Here is a 19,174-nt window from a genome sequence, read left to right on the forward strand (position 1 = left end):
AACAAAATGTTCCACCATGGGGGCGGTCATGATTTTATTTTTGATCCTGGAGCGGTGTTGGCAAATTCGCGTGTTGACTTGTTGTGTGGTTTTGCCAACATAAATGAGGTCGCAGGGGCATTGGACCAGATACACCACATTTTTGGTTTTGCAATTCGAAAATTCTAAATGTTTCCATCTAATGGAACCATGTTGGAACTCGTCGCCCTCAATAGTGTTTGGGCACACGACGCAGGTCCCACATTTGTGGTGTCCTGTGATCGGTTTGAGGTTCCACTGACTCAAAAGATCACTTTTCTTTTTTGGTAGAGATACATCCGCTCTCATGATGTGCTGTCCTACATTTTGGTTTCTTTTATACGCGAACAGGGGCTTTGGAAGTGGACACTCCAAATTCGCCATTAGGTGCCAATTGTTCAGTACAGCTTTTCTGAGTTTGTGGGTGTCTGGTCCAAAAGTGGTGACACAGACCAATCTTTCTAGTGTGGGTTTAGGACGTACTTTCAAAAGGGTTTCGCGGGGGGTGAAGCGCGCTCTTTGTAATGAGTGCTTCAACAGTTTTCTGGGATACCCCCTTTCTTGCATTTCCTGGCAAAATGTCTCCGCATGGGACGTGAAGTCTCTCAAATCAGAGCAGTTTCTCCTGATGCGCAATAGTTGCCCATATGGAAGGTTGGATTTCAGATTCCTTGGGTGGGCACTCTTATGGTGCAAGATAGTATTCCTATCTGTGTCCTTTTTGAACAGGGTTGATTTAAGAACCCCATTGATGTTCACAATTTCAACGTCAAGGAAGGTCATCCTTTCGTTGCTTTGTGCCATCGAAAATTTAATATCAACATGCCTGTTGTTGAGCCAGTCATGGAATGCCGCCAGATCAGTCTGGCTCCCCTGCCACAGGAGCCAGACATCATCTATATAGCGGAACCATTGCAGAATGTTCGGTTTGAAAGGGTTGTTGTTGTCCACAAACATCTGTTCGTACTGTGCCATATACAGTACGGCCATTTCAGGAGCGTAAGGGCACCCCATCGCGGTGCCCTTGACCTGCATGTAAAACTCGCCATTGAATGAGAAATAGTTCTTTTTTAAGGCAATTTCAGCAAGCCTCAAGATGAAGGAAGTTGGTACCTGGTGGGGTCTCTCTCTCTGATTTAAATAAATTTCCATCACCTCTAACGCTTCCCCCTGAGGGATCTGCGTGTAGAGGGAGGTGACATCCATTGTTACCAACAGTTGGTTCACCGGGTCAAACTTAGTGTCTTCAACTTTAAGAAGAAAATCAGTAGTGTCGCGTAAGTACGACTTGACTGTTGTTAAAAATGGTTTCAAAAAGAAATCCACATACTGTGAAAGAGGCTCTAGGCAGGAGTCACACCCGGAGACGATTGGGCGTCCCGGGGGATCTTGCAAACTCTTGTGAATTTTAGGCAAGAGGTAGAGGACAGGGGTTCTGGGATGCTTTTTGAGTAGATAGTCATGTTCTTTTTTGCCCAGAAAACCACCGTCTAATCCTTGCTGGAGAGTGTCAGCGATAAGTCGTTGAATCTCCTTAACAGGATCTTCTGGGAGACGTCTGTACCAGGTTGCATTATTGACCTGTTTGTTCCCTTCTGCTAGGTATTTCTCACGAGCCCACACCACAACTGCCCCGCCTTTATCGGCTTGCTTAATGATAATTGAGTTGTCTTCCTTGAGGGTTTTAATTGCCGCACGTTGGTTCTGGCCTATATTTTGTTGAACAAAATGTTTGCCCTTTTCTAATTTCTCGATGGATGACAGAAGGACCTGTTCGAATGCGAGAACCTCTTTGGGGATATTCTGATAAGGGACAAAGGTGGACTTATTGCGCAATCCAGTGACTTCCATCGAGGGCGAGGGAGGATGGTTCCAAAAAAACAGTTCGAGGCGAATTTTTCGACAAAACTCAATGGCTTCTAGCTTGAGTCTTGTATAATCGGTTTTCTTGCCGGGCACAAACTTGAGCCCCAATGCCAAGACCGAGTGTTCCTCTGATGTTAAAGGTCTATTGGATAGATTGACCACAGCACTGGAACCCTCTATGACTTGTATGAGCGGTTCCGTGTTCGCATCTCCCACGGTTGTTTGAAGCGAGCCTTTGGCTGTTGGCCCTGGTCTAAAAAAGCCACCTGTTTCTTATTAGGATTGCGATTGTCCGAACCCGATGAATCGGAAGAAGAGGTCTCTGAGAATGTTGTGAATCTGTTCCTAGAGCGGCCTTGGAAGGTTGATAATGCTCTGCGAGATTCTTGTTGGGTATAATAATCCTCTCTTAGAAAGGGGTATACCTGCTCAATTTTGAATGCCTTCACGTCTCTTTCATACTTGAAAGTTTTGTCATTGATGGTATTATCCTTAAAGATCCTAATCTCTTTTTCAATTTTCTCTAATAGTGCCTTGGCGTCCGTCACAGCCGGACTAGTCTTAATCGTCTCAGTGAGTTCCTCAATCTCTTTCTGTTCTTCTAAGCACAACCTCTGTGCAGTTTCTATGGTGTGGACCATAAGGTCTCTGCTGCACTTTGTATTGATAAAACTAAAACCTTTTTTATATTCTACATCATCGACGAAAATCACAGGGACATTTTTCACCTGTAGGCCCCAGGGGATTGTGCCCCCTTTCAGGTGCCTGAGGAGAAAATGCCCATGTAGTTCCGTACGTACATGCTTCTTTTGTAGTCGTATTAATCGGTCTGATTCATTTTGTTGCTTCGCGGTAGAACTGAGTGTCACATTTGAGAAAGGAGAATTGTCAATCAAATTCTGAATGTGATTTTCGCTAAATGATAGCGTGTCTTTGTCTGCCATGGCGTAGGGAATGGAAGTTCCCAAGGGGAATGTATCACACGTAAAACAAAAACGACAAAAATGTCCGTGCTCTCGCGGGTAAACACCCGCACTAAATAGGAGTACAAGGGGAGCTTGGCCCTAGTGGACAGGTGGGGAGGCTAGGCCTAGTATATGAAATTAGAAAAAAGAGTACCTCTCCACCACTTAATTACAACCATATTTATGGAACATTGAAAACGCAAGCTGTCGTTTCCAAGCAGGTACTTTTATTTATACCAATTACTTAAACATTTATACTTCGTTTGTCAAACAAAACGTATTATGAGCAGACAAGACCTATGTGTAACACAAAATCAACTCAAAGTAGAGCTTTGAAATACACCACAGTGTCAAAACTAAATATGAGCAAAAACTTAATATGATCATTGGTTAAACGAACATTATGTAAACTACAGACAAAAACATTACAAAATGCATTACAATCAATGGTAAGTACAATTAGGCATTTGGTTGAGACAAAAAAGGAGTAAAGCAAAAAAGAATTGGGAAAGAAAAGAGACGCGAAAGTAAATTCGAGAATCTTGTGTGACCAGTGGTAGCTGGTAAAAGAATTATCCTTTTCAGATTAGCCGGCGCGTTTCGAATCCAGAGGGTTACTTTCCGGATTCTCATCAGGGCATGGTTATTCTGTCTGTAAGTTTGGCAAAGACAAGGAAAGATTGTGTAAGCTTCATGAAACAAGAGCGACAGTCTCCCTATATAGTGACACTCAGTTAGGGGGGACCTACCGCATTTGACGGAAGCTAATTTAATGATGGCGTAGTAGTGCAGAGGGCATCCAGGAGTTGGAGCTGCCTATGACAAAAGGGATTGACATTAGACCGATTGTAAGGCTAATGACTTGGGAGTGCGAAATACTTTGTTTAAAAAGTGCACGTACCGTAGGTTTTTTCAAATTAGTGTGGGCGGTTTTTTAAAAGTTGGTTGCAGGCTCCTTGGCACATTTATTACACTTCCAGCAGCCTGTGGCACCCTGGGGAAGAACAATAGTGTTGTTGAAACCGGGAGCGGTAATTATTTTAAAGAAACGAGTGGTGTGGTGGGTTGCATGCAACATACCTTCACGGATGATGCGAGGCCGTCCGAGTGACTGGGCACGCTTTGTTTATAGAAGACCGGCGTTTAAGAATCCAACCGGTGTCAGTTACCGCTAAGGGAAAAACGTAGCGAAATGATTAGCATTCTTTCCGCGTTTGCCGCGAGTAAAGCAGAGGCCGGCGGCAGGTCCCGTTGAGGCGCCGCTTACCTGCATGTCTCGTGCTCTGGGCTCCCTGTGCTTCAACTGAGTGTCACTATATAGGGAGACTGTCGCTCTTGTTTCATGAAGCTTACACAATCTTTCCTTGTCTTTGCCAAACTTACAGACAGAATAACCATGCCCTGATGAGAATCCGGAAAGTAACCCTCTGGATTCGAAACGCGTCGGCTAATCTGAAAAGGAAAATTCTTTTACCAGCTACCACTGGTCACACAAGATTCTCGAATTTACTTTCGCGTCTCTTTTCTTTCCCAATTCTTTTTTGCTTTACTCCTTTTTTGTCTCAACCAAATGCCTAATTGTACTTACCATTGATTGTAATGCATTTTGTAATGTTTTTGTCTGTAGTTTACATAATGTTCGTTTAACCAATGATCATATTAAGTTTTTGCTCATATTTAGTTTTGACACTGTGGTGTATTTCAAAGCTCTACTTTGAGTTGATTTTGTGTTACACATAGGTCTTGTCTGCTCATAATACGTTTTGTTTGACAAACGAAGTATAAATGTTTAAGTAATTGGTATAAATAAAAGTACCTGCTTGGAAACGACAGCTTGCGTTTTCAATGTTCCATAAATATGGTTGTAACAACTAGAAATTGTGGCAGGAGGAAAATGTTATCACAGCATAGTTGACACACTGCTGCATCCCATTATGCACCTCTGTCCCACCGAATGGCCAGAGTAAACAAACATTGTTGTAAACAAATAACTGACAAAGTTTGCTCAGGTCACAAACCATCTAACATCCCCATTTTATTTATTTTATTTATTTGCATGTTTGTATGGCGCTGTGAATCACTCCCGAAGGAGTATCTCCGCGCCTCTGGCAGCAACTAAAGAACAGGAACTGGTCATAATTTAGTAAAAAGCCCTAAGGCCAGCTAGAAATTAAAGAGGAACGTTTTGAGTTTTTTCCTAAAAGGAAAATGTTCCCTACATACTCTAATTTCCTTCGGGAGTTGGTTCCACAACTTGGGGCCAGCTACAGATAGGGCCCTGCCCCCCTTTCTTGCCTTCATGGCCCTGGGAACACATAGCAATTCCTGATCTCCTGATCTCAGGGATCTGGACGGAACATTAGGGATGAATTTTTCAGTGAGGTAGCCAGGACCTTTTCCAATAAGGCATTTGTGGATGACACAGCAGATCTTAAACATCACCCTCTGCCTTACTGGAAGCCAGTGCAGTTTGGCCAGCAACGGTTTTGAGGGAGTACGAGGCGGGACATTTAAAACTAGTCGTGCAGCTGTGTTTTGCACAACCTGCAATCTAGCAGAGATACCCTCGTTGGCAGCTAGCATCAAACCATTGCAATAGTCCAGCCTGCTTAACACTAGTGACTGGACCAACGTTCTCCTGGTGGTATCCGGTAACAGAGGGAATACTCTCCTGAGAAGCCCAATCACATGAAAACATGAGCCCACCACTTGATTAGTTTGTTGTGTTAGGGTAAGCTCATGGTCCAGTTTCACTCCCAGATCTTTTACCACTGTTTTGGGCTCAGGGACGGGGCCAAGATCTTGAGGCCACCAGTCCGGAGTCCATAAGCGTTTGGCCTCTCCAAAGAGCATAACCTCGGTCTTGGAGACGTTGCACTGCAGGAAGTTAGCTGCCATCCAACGTGCCACCTCCTTCATCCCCAGGGCGAAGGAGTCACGCACCTCGGGAGTCATGATTTTAAAAGGGAAGAGGAGTTGGGTATCATCCGCGTATGATACTGGAATGAACCCGTGGGATCTCATGATGTTAGCTAGGGGTGCCACGTAGATGTTAAATAACGTAGGGCTCAAACAAGAGCCCTGTGGCACCCCCTTCGAGATCGCCACCACCTCTGATTGGTATGGTCCCAAGATGACTCTCTGGGTGCGTTTGCTGAAAAAGCTCCTTAGCCAGGCCAGGGCCTTGCCTTCCAGACCGATGTCAACTAGTCTGGAGGTCATGATGTTGTGTGACACAGTGTCAAATGCCGCTGACAAATCTAGAAGCACCAGGACAACGGAATAGCCCTTGTCCTGTAGCATCTGAAGATTGTCAGCGACGGACAGCAAGGCGGTCTCAGTACTGTGCCTGGGCCTGAAACCCGACTGGGAGGAGTCGAGTCCACCCGCGTGTTCAATGAATTTTGACAAATACTGATTCACATGTCTCTCAGCAAGCTTCCCTATAAAAGGGAGAAGAGAGATCGGTCTCAGATTTGTCAAATCAGACCAGGGGATCGAATTGTTTTTGCGCAGAGGTCTCACAAGAGCCTGTTTCCAGTCTAAAGGGACTTCCCCAGTACACAAGGACAAATTGACTACATGCCGTATTCCAACCCCCAGATCGTCCAGCAGGAGTGGCATAATACGTGCTGGGATGATGTCAGTCGGGCACCCACTCTTTGTTTGCGTGACAAGAACAGTCAACTTTTCAATAGAGATGGGTGGGAAGACGGTAAGCTTCTTAGCCTCATTATCTGTAGTCATAGTATGTAGCTGGATTCGACAGTCAGTTGTTACTGGATTGTTAGAGATGGAGTTCGACGCTAGTATCTTATTATAGATGGCGTCGATTTTCCTTACAAAAAACAGTGAAATGTTATCACAGAGTTCTTGGGATTCGATCCCCTCAGTGTCACAGGCAGTGGGCTTGGTGAACGTCTGTAGAATTTTATACAGGGTTTTTACGTTAGAACCGGCAGATGATAATTGGACTGCTATATGTTGTTTTCTAGCAGCACGGATTGCTTTATGGTAATTTTTAAACGACCTCTTAAAGTCCTCCTTATCGTCTGCCTTGTGTGTGACTCTCCATTTTTTCTCTAACTTTCTCATGGTCTTTTTTTGTTGTCTGAGATCCCCAGTGAACCAGACTTCTTGTTTTGGGGCCGGTCGGGGTTTATAAGTTCTCGGCCTGGTCGTGGGGACTGTATAATTTACCTGCTCTAGGTTTTCCAATAAATAAACAAATTCCATCAAATTTTAAAGATATAGCTCTGACTGGACATTGATTTTAATTAGTTTAATAAAATGTTTCATACAGTATGTTTGTTCCATATGCTCCAACACGTCAGGGAGTGCTTAAATAGGAGTACCTGTACTTCCTACCTGAAGTTTAATAGTATCTGAGGCCTGAAAAACCAGTGGTAAATGATAGTAATCAGCAGGGATACTTCCCAGTAACTACTAACTGTTACGAGACCCAGAGAACGGTTAATCAAACACTACCTGCATGTTACTTCCTCAGTGGCTCTTGTTAATAACACTTGCATCAGAACATTTTACTCTAGATGTTTACCTATATCATTGAACAGTGTTGTGGTGCCAGCAGTATCCCAGACATGTTTCTTTAGATATCACAAAATTGATATGCTTCCTCTAGTTCCGTGTCAGTGATTTGTCTAACACTCTGACTGTTCCTGTGTGAGTGTCTGTCTCTGTTTTTGCACTATATATATCACTCTTGGTATAAACTTCTATCACTGTATGTCTTGACCTCTGTGTCTGTCTATATATGATTCTTAAGGGATTATTTAGAGTGTTGCGGATGAAGGACATCTTCCGAGCAATAGTGGATGTTCTATCTGCCCTATTTAGAGTGTTTAGCCAAGTATACAGTCAAAATAAATAGAGGAGATGTGACATCTACCTGTCTTTGCAGCTCTCCCGCAACTCCCAAACTCTGAATAATACCTTCAGTCTGCCTTATTCACTCTCTTGTTTACTGGTCATTGCTTGTATCTATATTTAACACTGAACTTCTGTTGGTCCGTCTCAATCCCACTTTGTGATAAATGTGCCTATTTTTGGCAGCAAAAGAGATTTTGCTAGTTGTTCACACAGAAATGTTGTGTTTGTTTGCCTTTGGTAGACCTGTGATCCTGGACCCCGCAGACCCAACCTTCATTGTGGGGGAAGGGAAGCGCTGGGATCTGGTGGCTGCGAAGGCTGAAGAGTGTCTGCGGTCAGCGTGTTGTAAGAACGGCCTAGGACCAATCCAGCCTTGGAATGTGCCAGTAAGTCTCCTCTAATCCAGCTTCCAGATACCTTACATTGGGTGGAAAGCAAGTGTCCTTCAAGAAGGGAAATGATGAGACATTTTGTGACTGCACAGTATCGCACAGCTGGTTCTTCTATACAACCCCTTAATGGCGTTACTCTAAGGCTCTGCCCTCTATAGCCACTGACCCCTAACTAGTCTCCACAACCAGTACTCTTAAATGATCTATTATAAGGCAACACTTACAAGCATCACTTCAGATTTTGTTATTTATTCTCATTATGTTGTCTACAGCCTGAATGGCACCATGTGTTAGAGCACTTTAGAATATCAATGGTGCAGGACAAAACATGGCCCATAATAATCAAACAGAATATAGTCTCACAAAAGAAATAAACATGCTCATTACAGTTTAGGATGAATAAGTTATTTAGTAATACACTAAACACCATTGCAGTGACCTGAGAAAGGCAATAATGTTTTACATGTTTGTCTCTCTCTCAACCACTCCCTCTCTCTCTCACACACACTTTATTTGATTGTATGTTTTCTGTTATTAACTTTAATGTGTTGATATTTTGGTAAGCAATATTCAGGATGCAACATTTATGTCAAATGATATTCTGTCTATGATAGCCTGGTACCGCAGCATTTAAGTCAAAAGGTTGGCCTAGAAAAACATACCTGGCAACTTTCCTCTCCGGTGTGATCCTCCAGGCCCTTCTCCTCTGTGGCAGATGGGCTTCATAAACCAGTGCCCCTCCTGTTGCAAGGAGTATGACAATAATGGGGAAATAGCTACGGGATTTTCCCTATTATTGGCCCCTGCCATTGTATCCTGGTCTGACGGGGCATGAGGCTATACTATTACAGTGCCCCAGCCAGGCTGCCCTGGTGCTCTGCAGATAGGGGCTTCTGGCAGCAGTCTCTTATTGTGTTCGTGCTGCTTATACTGTATTGGTACTTGGTATTTGTACAGTGCAGTGCATTGTGTGCCAACTACATGGCCTACAGGGGCATTGCCGATCTTGGTCTACAGTTGTGATTCAGCCACGGGTGCTTCACCACTGCTGGTTTTTCTACCCCAATAACAGTTTGATGTGTGTGGGTGGTTTGCACTGATCCCTTTGCACTGCATAATCTTGCAAATGTTTGCAGATAGCCTGCAGATCCGCTTGGACCAGAGGGACAATGAGTGATCTAGGAGAAGTGCAGGACAGACTGCCTGAACCGCATTTACAAGTGGATAAATGAAACATTTTTAGGTTATACCACCCTGAGATGCAGGTGGGAAGTGGAACTAGTCAAAATATGCTATTCTTAATTCACTTAGCCAATGGTACAAACAGCAAGAAATGATGGGATGTTCAACTGGGGACTCTTGTTCGATTCACAGACAAACGTCTTTGTCAAAGAAGTGAACAAACATAAAAATATGCTCAGGAAGGTGCTCCTGCTTGTACCCTCGCAGCGAGTGTAACTCACCAAAGATCCGGTGATGCCACGACAAGATTACTGTCAGTGGCGCAGCTTGAGGGTAGTTAAGGAGGCAGCTTGCCCCCACATTCACAGAGGACCAGGACATTTTGATGGGCATAGCGAATACCAGTCAACCAAGCAGCTCTAGTGTTGCTTCCACAGAGCTAATAAAATGGGTCACACTAAAACCTTTCTTTATGACCCACTTCTGTGTGCAGGCTATTATAAAACACCAGGAAAATAGCATGACAGCACTGAGGGATGGAGATGAGGGCTGTCAAAGCAGTATAGTGACAGAAAAAAGTAGTGATGAAAAAGTTGAAAGGTAAGGGAGAGTTAAACTGGAAAATCCAGAGAAAGGAAGGAATAGAAGAAAAAGAAAAGAGGTGAGAAAAAGGAAATTTGGTGAGGAAAAAGAAAAATTAGGAAAGATGAGACAATGAAAGAAAGAGATAGACAGAAAGAAAGGATGAAAGAAAGAAATAATTAAAGAAAGCAAAAAGGAAGGAAGGAAAATTGGATGAAAATGTAGAGAGAAAAAGAAAATGGAGGAATGAATATAAAAAGTACAGTGAAAGAAAGAAAGGTGAAGAGAATGAAGAAGTAAAATATGTATAGAGAAAGGGAAACAAACAAAGAAAAATAAGGAAAGTTCGATAGCTACAGAGAAAGGGAAAGAAAAAAAAGAAAGTAGAAGGAAAGGAAGAAAGAAAGAGAAAGAAAGAAAGGTACAGAGAAATTGGAAGAAAGTTAAGTGAATTAAGGAAAAAATTGGGAAGAAAGAAGAAAAACAAAAAATAAAGGAAAACTGAAACAAAACAGAAGAAAGAGAAAGGTGAAGAGAGAATGAGAGCTGGCAGAAAGGGAACAAGGAGAAAAATGCACGGAAGAATAGAAAATGGAGAAGAAAGGGAGAAAAAGGGAGAGGAAAGGTGAATAGAGTAAGTAGAGAAGTTGCAAAGTGGGCAACATAGAGTGACAAATAAAAGGGGAGAAAAAAGAAAGAAAGGGGAGAAAAACGAAAGGATAGAAGGAAGATTTGTTAAAAGAAAGAGAAAAAATAGAAGCATGTAGGGGAATGAAAGGGAGTAGAGAAATAAAAAGGGAGAAAAATATATAAGACATTGTAGAGTGTGACAGGATGTTAGAAAAGGGTAGACTGGAAAAATAAAACCTGCAAAAAGGTAAGAAATGAGTTAGAGGAATTGGGAGGGGATGGAAATGAATAGAGATGGAAAGAAAAGACATAGACATAAAGAGCAAGCAAAAGGGGTAGGAAAATGTTTAAATCTGAGAAAGTAAAAACAAGAGTGGAAGAAAAGAAAAGAAAAGGAATAACCAACGGGAAAGAAAGAAAAAGAGAATGAAAGAAGTAGAGAACGAAAGGCAGAACCAAAAAATATGAAGTTAGGAAAGCTACGAGGGACAGATAGAATACTATGAGGAAGAAAGCAGGGTAGAACAGAAGAATAAATTATGATGCACGCAAAGATAGATAAGCAGGGGTAAAGGGACGCATTTGAAACACAGTTGAAAAAATAGCAAATTCCAACTTTGGGTGTTCATTTTTGAAAAACACAATACTTTGCCAAGTGAGCACATTCAACGTGACATCCACTCGGAAAAGCTTCTCTGCAGAGTCGTGTGGTGCGCTAAAGGCACAAAGATCCTTTCCGGGAAGGTGGGGATCACTAAGTAGGGCAGGCGATCTTCTGCCCAGGGAGCAAAGGACATCTTTCCGCTGACCTGGCAGGGACTGCCCACCGGTCTCTAAATAAGCTTTATAGTGCCTTCCACTCTCCCTGTGCCAGCTAACTGCCAATCAAAACGACTTTTCCAGAAAAGCCAATACCAACAGTACTAAAGTCATTATATGAATGGGTGCTGCCATCATATTGTATGTAGGACACTTTCAAAACATATACGAACAGTATGCTAATGTACAGCCAGTGTTTAAAACAAAGCTTTAATATGATGCATAAGATTCCAACCTACTCAGGGGCGGCTCCTCTATTTGAGTGGAGGAGCCTCGCCCCACAAAGAAAAGTCCCAGGCCGGAGCTGAAAAATAAAATGGTACTGAAGTTTATTTATTACCATTTCATGTGTCAGCAACCGACACGTCTCGAACTGAGTGCCAGGACGGGTCGGGCCAGTGCTGCAGAGTGGCATCAGTCAGCTGTGTGCTTTAAAATGCGCGTATCTCCTTGGCTGGCCATCTTGCGCTGCCAGCCAGACATGCACATTTTAAACTTCTCTAACCTAACTTCCTTAGACAGCTGGGTTAGAGAAAGCGCAGGCCTCCAGTACTCTTAAGAGTGCTGAGGGAGGCAGCTTCCTCTAATCCTGGCGTTACTCTCACGCTGGTGAGAGTAGCGCCACAATTGGTAAGGGGAGTTGGCTGGGTCCAGCGTTGGAGCCTGCCTTCAGAGAAGACCGGAAGAGGGCATTGCGTCACGCAGGAAGGTAAGTGTATTCATTTTGTTTTTGTCCCCCTGCTCACCATCCTCAGTACATGCCAGCCGCTAGTGCTAGGAGTGCTATTCAAATATTCCAGCACTGCTCAATATACCTGGGGGTATTTAATAGACGAGAGATGCTCATTGTACCAGGAATCTGCTGTAGGTGTCAGGCTATTTCACTGCATCCCACAGTGGGTGCAAGATACTGATCACCTCAAGGCACTTGGTTTCAGGTGTCACAAAGGAGAGCATTCCACCAGACTAGATGCTTTCCTGATAACATCTTGCACATTAGCCTAGTATTTAATGTGTCTTTTGCCTATCCAGATCCCACATTGTCCCAAGGCCGGAAGTAAACCACACATCACCATCTCCATCTCCATCTCCATTTTCAGTGTTGAAAGTGCAAATGCCATGCCTGTTTCCACATTATCCTATATAGGAAAGATGGTAGCCTTCAGCTCATTGCTTTATATATGGGGCCACACAGAAACATTCAGTGCTGTATTAACATTAACTGCATGGCCTGCACTTACCTTGCTCCTAGATCACCGCCTCATGTCATCCTCTTCTGTTTCTTCTTCTTGAAGCAGGAAGCACAAGCAGGCTCCCGTAGCCAATCACAATGCTGCAATGTAGCATTGTGATAGGTCTGAGCATTGAGGTTCAGCCCTCAGACAGGCAGTGGGAGCCTCTGCATGTTCCTCACCAGGCTGTGTATTAAAGCCTGGTGGGGAACATGCAAAGCGCGCATGATTAGCTGGCCCAAGGCGGCTGGCCAAACATTCATGTGCACTTAAGTGTCAACCACTCCTCCCCTTGCTGGCTGTGACACAGCTAAGTCCCGCCTCACCCCGTAAACTAGAAAAATAAATTGATAATAACATGTTGTTATCATTTTATTTTTCCTTTATCCACTGCTCCAAATGCCGGGGGGCGACGCCTATCCACCTTGGCGGAGGAGCCGCCGCTGGTGGACTGTATGTAAGCACAAACTTTCTTGCTCATTATCATATTCATCGTCTGAATCAAAATCAAAATGACCACAGTGTATCTCAAACCTTCAAGCCATGAGAGAGAGAGAGAGACAGAAGAGGCTGAATTTTATGGTCAGCTGCTCCAGAATCCAACACTCAATGTCTACAGGCAGCAACTAGCAGCAGAGTAAGGCAGCATATATGCATGTGCAGTAGACACAGCCAGTCTCTGGGGTGGCTGACTGCCCGCTTACAATAGCCTGAGAGCAGGGATAAGCCAGCAGACTATTTTGCACTAGTGATGCTAGTGAGAGCAACCCCTAACAGGCTTCAGAGAGGGGATGACTGGGGCAAGACTGGGCCAAGTCCAAACTATTGCACACTATGTCCAGCCTCTACCCCTGCCCCTACTCCCAGGTGTTGTCCATTACCAAGCTGGCTGGACTGTCCATGGATCCAATTACTTAAAATTAGAAATTAGAAAGTACTGTCTTCACCTTACCTTGCAAACTGCCAAAATATTGACGCACTCTTGATGAGCAGACTGGACTCGCCTAGCTTGAGCTTGTTAGTTGTTGGTCTCCTGCATAAATCTTCCTCCTCCACCGGTCATAACTTTAAACGTTTACACCAGGAACACTGGTCCGTCTCCAGAGATACTTTTCTATCTCAATCTGTTGTTACTATATGTGAGATGCTGGCCTGGTATATGATGTACACTTATGTAATTGGACACACTGCACAAGTCCAGACAACCCTTAAGGTGATTTAGAAGGTGTTAGACAACAATAAAGAGCTCTTCAAGTGGTAGATGTAGAGGGCAGCCTTTAGGCTTAGTCCAGGAGTGTAAAGCAGTTTGTTTTACCAGAACACAATCTTATATTTATTGATTAAGAAAAAAAGAACCACACAAGATTTTATAAAAATATGTATTTATTATATAATACTCTCTAACATGAATAGGGATTTCTCCTAGCAGGAGAAATGCACAATGCACACAATACTTTGCATAGAAATCAGAGTAAATAGCGTTGGAGCGATTCAGGGTACCCTCCCAGGGGAGGGGCTGGACAGTGGGGAGGTTACTCCCATGTCCTTTGTCCAGTTTCGTGCCAAGGCGGAAGCCAACAGCTCCCAGGACTGGTTTGAACTGGACTATGCATGGGGACACCAAATGTGCCCCCCATGCAGGCTGAGTGGTGCTGGCAAGCGCACCAACCTTGCCCCAATACACTAGATCCTGTCTGAGAGGTGGTCACACCTCCCTGTGACAGGATGCCTATTGTTCTGCCTTCCCCTGCTTGTGCTTGGCTCAGCAGCAGGAGGGCGGAATCATGGCTTTGGTCGGCAGCAACCATTTTGTGCTGACCGAGTTTGTAAGACTGGTACTGAGGACATGAAGAGCCTAACGGAGGGCACTTCCAGTGCTTGGAATAAAGCCTCCCACAACGTTTAGGGTATATTTCAACATGTTTGATACCAAACATGATAGGATTAGTTGCAGCCAGTTTCGAGATGGTCATCACGTAATTATGTGGTGCCCCTCTATATGGTATATGACTGCTTCACTTACAACCCGAGAAAATGCACAACTTCGGCTTTAGGGGTGTCCTGCTCATGCAGGGGCAACCTCACACTTAGAACCAAGCACCCTTCCTTCACAATTGCAAAATCCTGCTATAGGGGTGAGTTATAGGTTTTAAGTGCAGTGACCCTAGATATAGGAAAGCTAGATCTTTAGTAAGTGGCGCTAGCCCCAGCTTACCCAGGCAGCAATGGCAGGCTTGTAGTTACAGTTTGAATGGTCTCCCCTGGGTGGCTTAATGCATGCTTCTGCCCATGGGGACCTCTGGAGGACCTATGCCCTCGGTACCTTGGTACCATATAATAGGGACTTATAAGGATATTCCAGTATCCAATTTGGGACGTACTTAAAGACTGAACATCACAATTGAGGAGAAAGCAGGATCTCAGTCCGACTAGTCAAAAACAGCTTAGCATCAGGCAAAAAATGGGAGTAACCATAGAAGCAGATCCTACTTTTCTACACATACACAAAGTACTAAAAACGAAAAAACCCTGATAGCACAGAAATGTGCCTTTTTTAGGGGCACAGCGGTGCAGGGTTCACCCTTCTCTGTACAAAATAGAGATTGACACTGAAGCTGAAATTCAAAATAACAAGTTTATTCACTCATGAGTGAGACCACGTCCATACAACACCCTCGAGTGTTCCAGGAGGTAGTGGCTTGAATACACAGACCATGGTGCTTATAAACTGAGTTTGTTGCAGAGTAAGCATGTAGATACAAATAAAAGGTACAGGCCTTCACAGAAATAGTTCCAGCCCGACATGGGCAGATGAGTAATAACTTACTCAGCAAAGTGGGAGGGGGAACAGAACTGCTTACAGCAGCCACAAGTAGTCGACAGTTACATCTTTAACCAGGTGCATCCCGGTGGCTGGGAACATGTGAAAGACAGCTTTTTGCTTCTTCTAGCATGGCCATCGCCCCTTGAAATACTACATGCGTGTTTGCACGTGCGTCCTCCGCACTATGGGCCTCCATGACTAGCCTACTTCCCCGAAGTCATCTGCGGCGTACCACAGGGATCATCACTCAGCCCCACCCTCTTCAACGTCTACATGAGCCCCCTCGCAGCCATCGCACGCCAACACAACCTCAACATCATCTCCTACGCCGACGACACCCAGCTGATCCTCTCCCTCACCAACGACCCAGCCACCGCCAGAACCAGCCTACACGAAGGGATGAAAGACGTCGCCGAGTGGATGAAGAACAGCTGCCTGAAACTGAACTCAGACAAGACGGAAGTCCTCTTCCTGGGATCATCTCCCTCCGCCTGGGACGACTCCTGGTGGCCCCCTGCCCTGGGCATCACTCCCAAGCCAATGGACCACGCACGTAACCTGGGCTTCATCCTGGACTCCTCCCTCTCGATGACCAGACAAGTCAACGCCGTCTCATCATCGTGCTTCAACACCCTGCGCATGCTCCGAAAGATCTTCCGGTGGATCCCCACCGAAACCAGGAAAACCGTCACCCAGGCACTCGTCACCAGCGACTGGACTACCCTCTACGCCGGAACCACTGCCAAACTTCAGAAAAGACTCCAACGCATCCAGAACGCCTCCGCACGACTCGTCCTGGACATCCCCCGTCACAGCCACATCTCCGGCCACCTGAGAGACCTGCACTGGCTCCCCGTCAGCAAGAGGATCACGTTCAGACTCCTCACCCACGCACACAAGGCTCTCCACGACCTGGGCCCCAAGTACCTCAACAACCGCCTGACCTTCTGCCCGCCCACCCGCCAGCTACTGTCGACCAGCCTCGCCCTCGCCGTCATTCCACGCATCCGCAGAGCCACCGCCGGTGGAAGATCCTTCTCCTACCTGGCAGCCAAGACATGGAACTCCCTCCCCATCCACCTTCGGCTAACCCAGGACCATCTCTCCTTCAGGAAGCAACTCAAGACCTGGCTTTTCGAGCAGTAACGGACCCCTCTCCCCCAGCGCCTTGAGACTCTTCCGGGTGAGTAGCGCGCTATACAAATGTCATGATTGATTGATTGATTGATTGATTGAGTTACTCCGTCTTGTCCTTCACGGCAAGGAAATGGCTCATTTTACAATACGCTCCTCCCTGGATACCACAGAATCTGTGGGCTGTGCTCTTGCACGGGCGGTGGCTTTGCGCCGTCATGCCTGGATGCGTGACAGCCGCTTCCCTGATAATATTCCGGAGAGCCTCCAAGACATGCCATTTAACGGAATAGACCTTTTTGGTTCCACGCGATCTCCAAGCTTCTGTCAGGGCTACCGTAATTCTGCTGTGCCACTGACTGACTGACTTTTCGTCTTTGTTGCGGTATTCCTTTAGGACCACTTTTTATCAGAGACAGGTTGGTGCCTCTGTATAGCCGTATGGCTGGGTTGTTTTTGTTTTCAAGTCCTCTGACTGTCTGTTTTGCCAAGAGGACCCCCTTCTTGCTAGGGGTTGACCCTTGCCCTATGTGGGGTATTGGCTGGTGGCAGGTGTCTGCCTTTGCCTTTGTACGCTCCTGTGGAGTTGTCATTGTGGGTAGCCCTATGAGACTCATATACCTCCTTTTACTGGGTTCCGCAGGGTCGTATCGCTCTAGAAAATAGAGCGATACGACCCTGCGGAACCCAGTACAAGGAGGTATAGTGCTTAGACTCCGGGTCTAGGTCTATGCTGTGTGGGATCTACCTCACATGGCCTAGTATCCTGCTGTTGTCTAATGGTCTGATTTTTGGTGCCAGACCCTTCTTGGTTGTTCTCCCAAGTAGGGAGTTGCAGTGGACCTCTATGTTGTAGGTTGTTATGGCCTTTTAGGCTTATTCCCCAGCAGTTTTCTCCACTTCTCTGCTGTTTTCCCGCAGGGATTTCTACGTTCCACTGGCATTCTTAAATGTGATGGACTCGTGGAGCCGGCTCTCCTTGAACTCTGCTCTTCCTGGCGTCTAGGACCCGTGAGTTGGTCCTAAGTACTCCCTTGTTAGGCTTGTCTTTTCTTCTATATTGTCCTGCGAGGGAACTGTTCTCTCTGGACTGACGGCGGACGCTGCTTATTGCCTGGACTAGTTCCACTTTCTGTATAACTGCGGGTACTTTTGAGCGTAACCTAATGCCTTGGTTTGGCCTGGTTTCAGCATCTTCTTAAGGCTGTTTCTGTGCCATGTTCTTCCTTATGGCTTGTGCGGCCCGTTGCCTTCTTGCTATTGGACGCATCTCAGATGTACCTGCTGTCTTGCTTCCTGGTGTTCCTTCTAGCCGTGTATCAGCGTCTTTCGGGCTGCATATGGGCATCCTTTCAATGCTCTCCACATGTCTGACTGGCAACGATCTCCACAGTACTCTTCCTCTGTGGTTCATGTGGGGGCGCTACGTGTTCTCTCCACCATACCACTTAACCAGTCCTTTGGGTTGGCTTTGTCGACTGCAGCATCCTGCGGTTCTTTCACACCACAAGCTTCAGTTCTATTCCCTGTGAGGTGCTGAACTCTCTTTTCATGCCAGTTTCTTACTGGGTGTGTTTTTCTTCCATATCGGCCGGTGCTGAGCAGGGGTCAGTATCCTGTTGCCTTCGTATCTTTATGGGAGCAGGTTCAACAGTGTTGTACGCTGTTCGAGTTATTTAGCTGGGGCTAGCTCTGGCTTCTTGTTGACACCTTGGATCCTGTGGATCCTTCATGCCTCTTTGTCTTCTTTTGAAGTTCGGCATTTTTTTCAATCAGGCACAAGCGTTCTGGCTTGGTGTTTTCCTTCTCTCATCCCCTCTACATGTGTTTTTTTGTGTTATTCAGGATAGGCTGTGGTGCCCTAGCCTCCCCTTGATTCCTGCTCTCTTCTGGGCATAGGGGTCTGGTGTTTGGCTGCGCTGTCATTTTTGTCCCCACTGTGTCTCGTCCTTTGGTTGACGACACTCTTTTGATCATGTTATTGATGGCTAGGTTCTTTCTGGACCTTAGTCGGGTTTTGTTGCAGTTCCCCTCCTCTAAGGGTATGGCTTTGGTATCTATTCTAAGTTAAGGAATCTGCGAATAGACGTCTCTATCAGATGTACAAGTTACTTGCCTTCGGTAATAAGGTATCTGGTAGAGACATAGTCTAGCCGCAGATTCCTTAACGCCCGCCCGTCCTCCTTGTCCTGGGACAACCTTTTCAGGTTGGGCTTCTTGCCTTCGCCTCTTTTTGGGTGGCTTTATTCCTCCACGGGGTGACGTTGTCGCTTCACTCCGACTTACGAGGCTACATTCTGTTTCGTGGCTCTGCTCTGCCCATTCTTGTGATTGGATGGTATGCTCATATGCATGCTATGTGTCCTGTACAACCCTTACCCTGGGTTGTCCGAAGTGAGTCTAATTCTTCGCTTCTATCTTTTTCAACGGCTTAAGGTCTCTTGCCTCCCCTGCACTCTAGTGGTTGCAGTCTCCGACAATGCTGCATTCGGCAGGTCCAATATTCGGTTCTGACGTCTCCTTTTGGGTGACACTTTATGGTAGTTTGTCCTTTCTCCTGGATTCTGGACTAGCTGTCCTTCACTGTCATATATTGTGGTTGGAGCTTTTCTGCCGGCTGCTGTGATGGTTCACCAAGGA

General features: G+C 45.5%; 1 protein-coding gene across 1 annotated transcript in view; it reads left to right on the forward strand.

Annotated features, from left to right (window-relative positions):
• LOC147679608 (2'-5'-oligoadenylate synthase 1-like) overlaps positions 1-19,174 on the forward strand; it is a 132,860-nt gene that overhangs the window by 104,881 nt on the left and 8,805 nt on the right. Inside the window, exon 5 of the mRNA XM_086943181.1 lies at positions 7,981-8,125. Coding sequence (XP_086799307.1) covers positions 7,981-8,125 — 145 coding nt within the window. The remainder of the gene's footprint in view (positions 1-7,980; positions 8,126-19,174) is intronic.

The sequence above is a fragment of the Lissotriton vulgaris genome, chromosome 11 (assembly GCF_964263255.1).
Source record: "Lissotriton vulgaris chromosome 11, aLisVul1.2, whole genome shotgun sequence".
Classification (NCBI taxonomy): Eukaryota; Metazoa; Chordata; class Amphibia; order Caudata; family Salamandridae; genus Lissotriton; species Lissotriton vulgaris.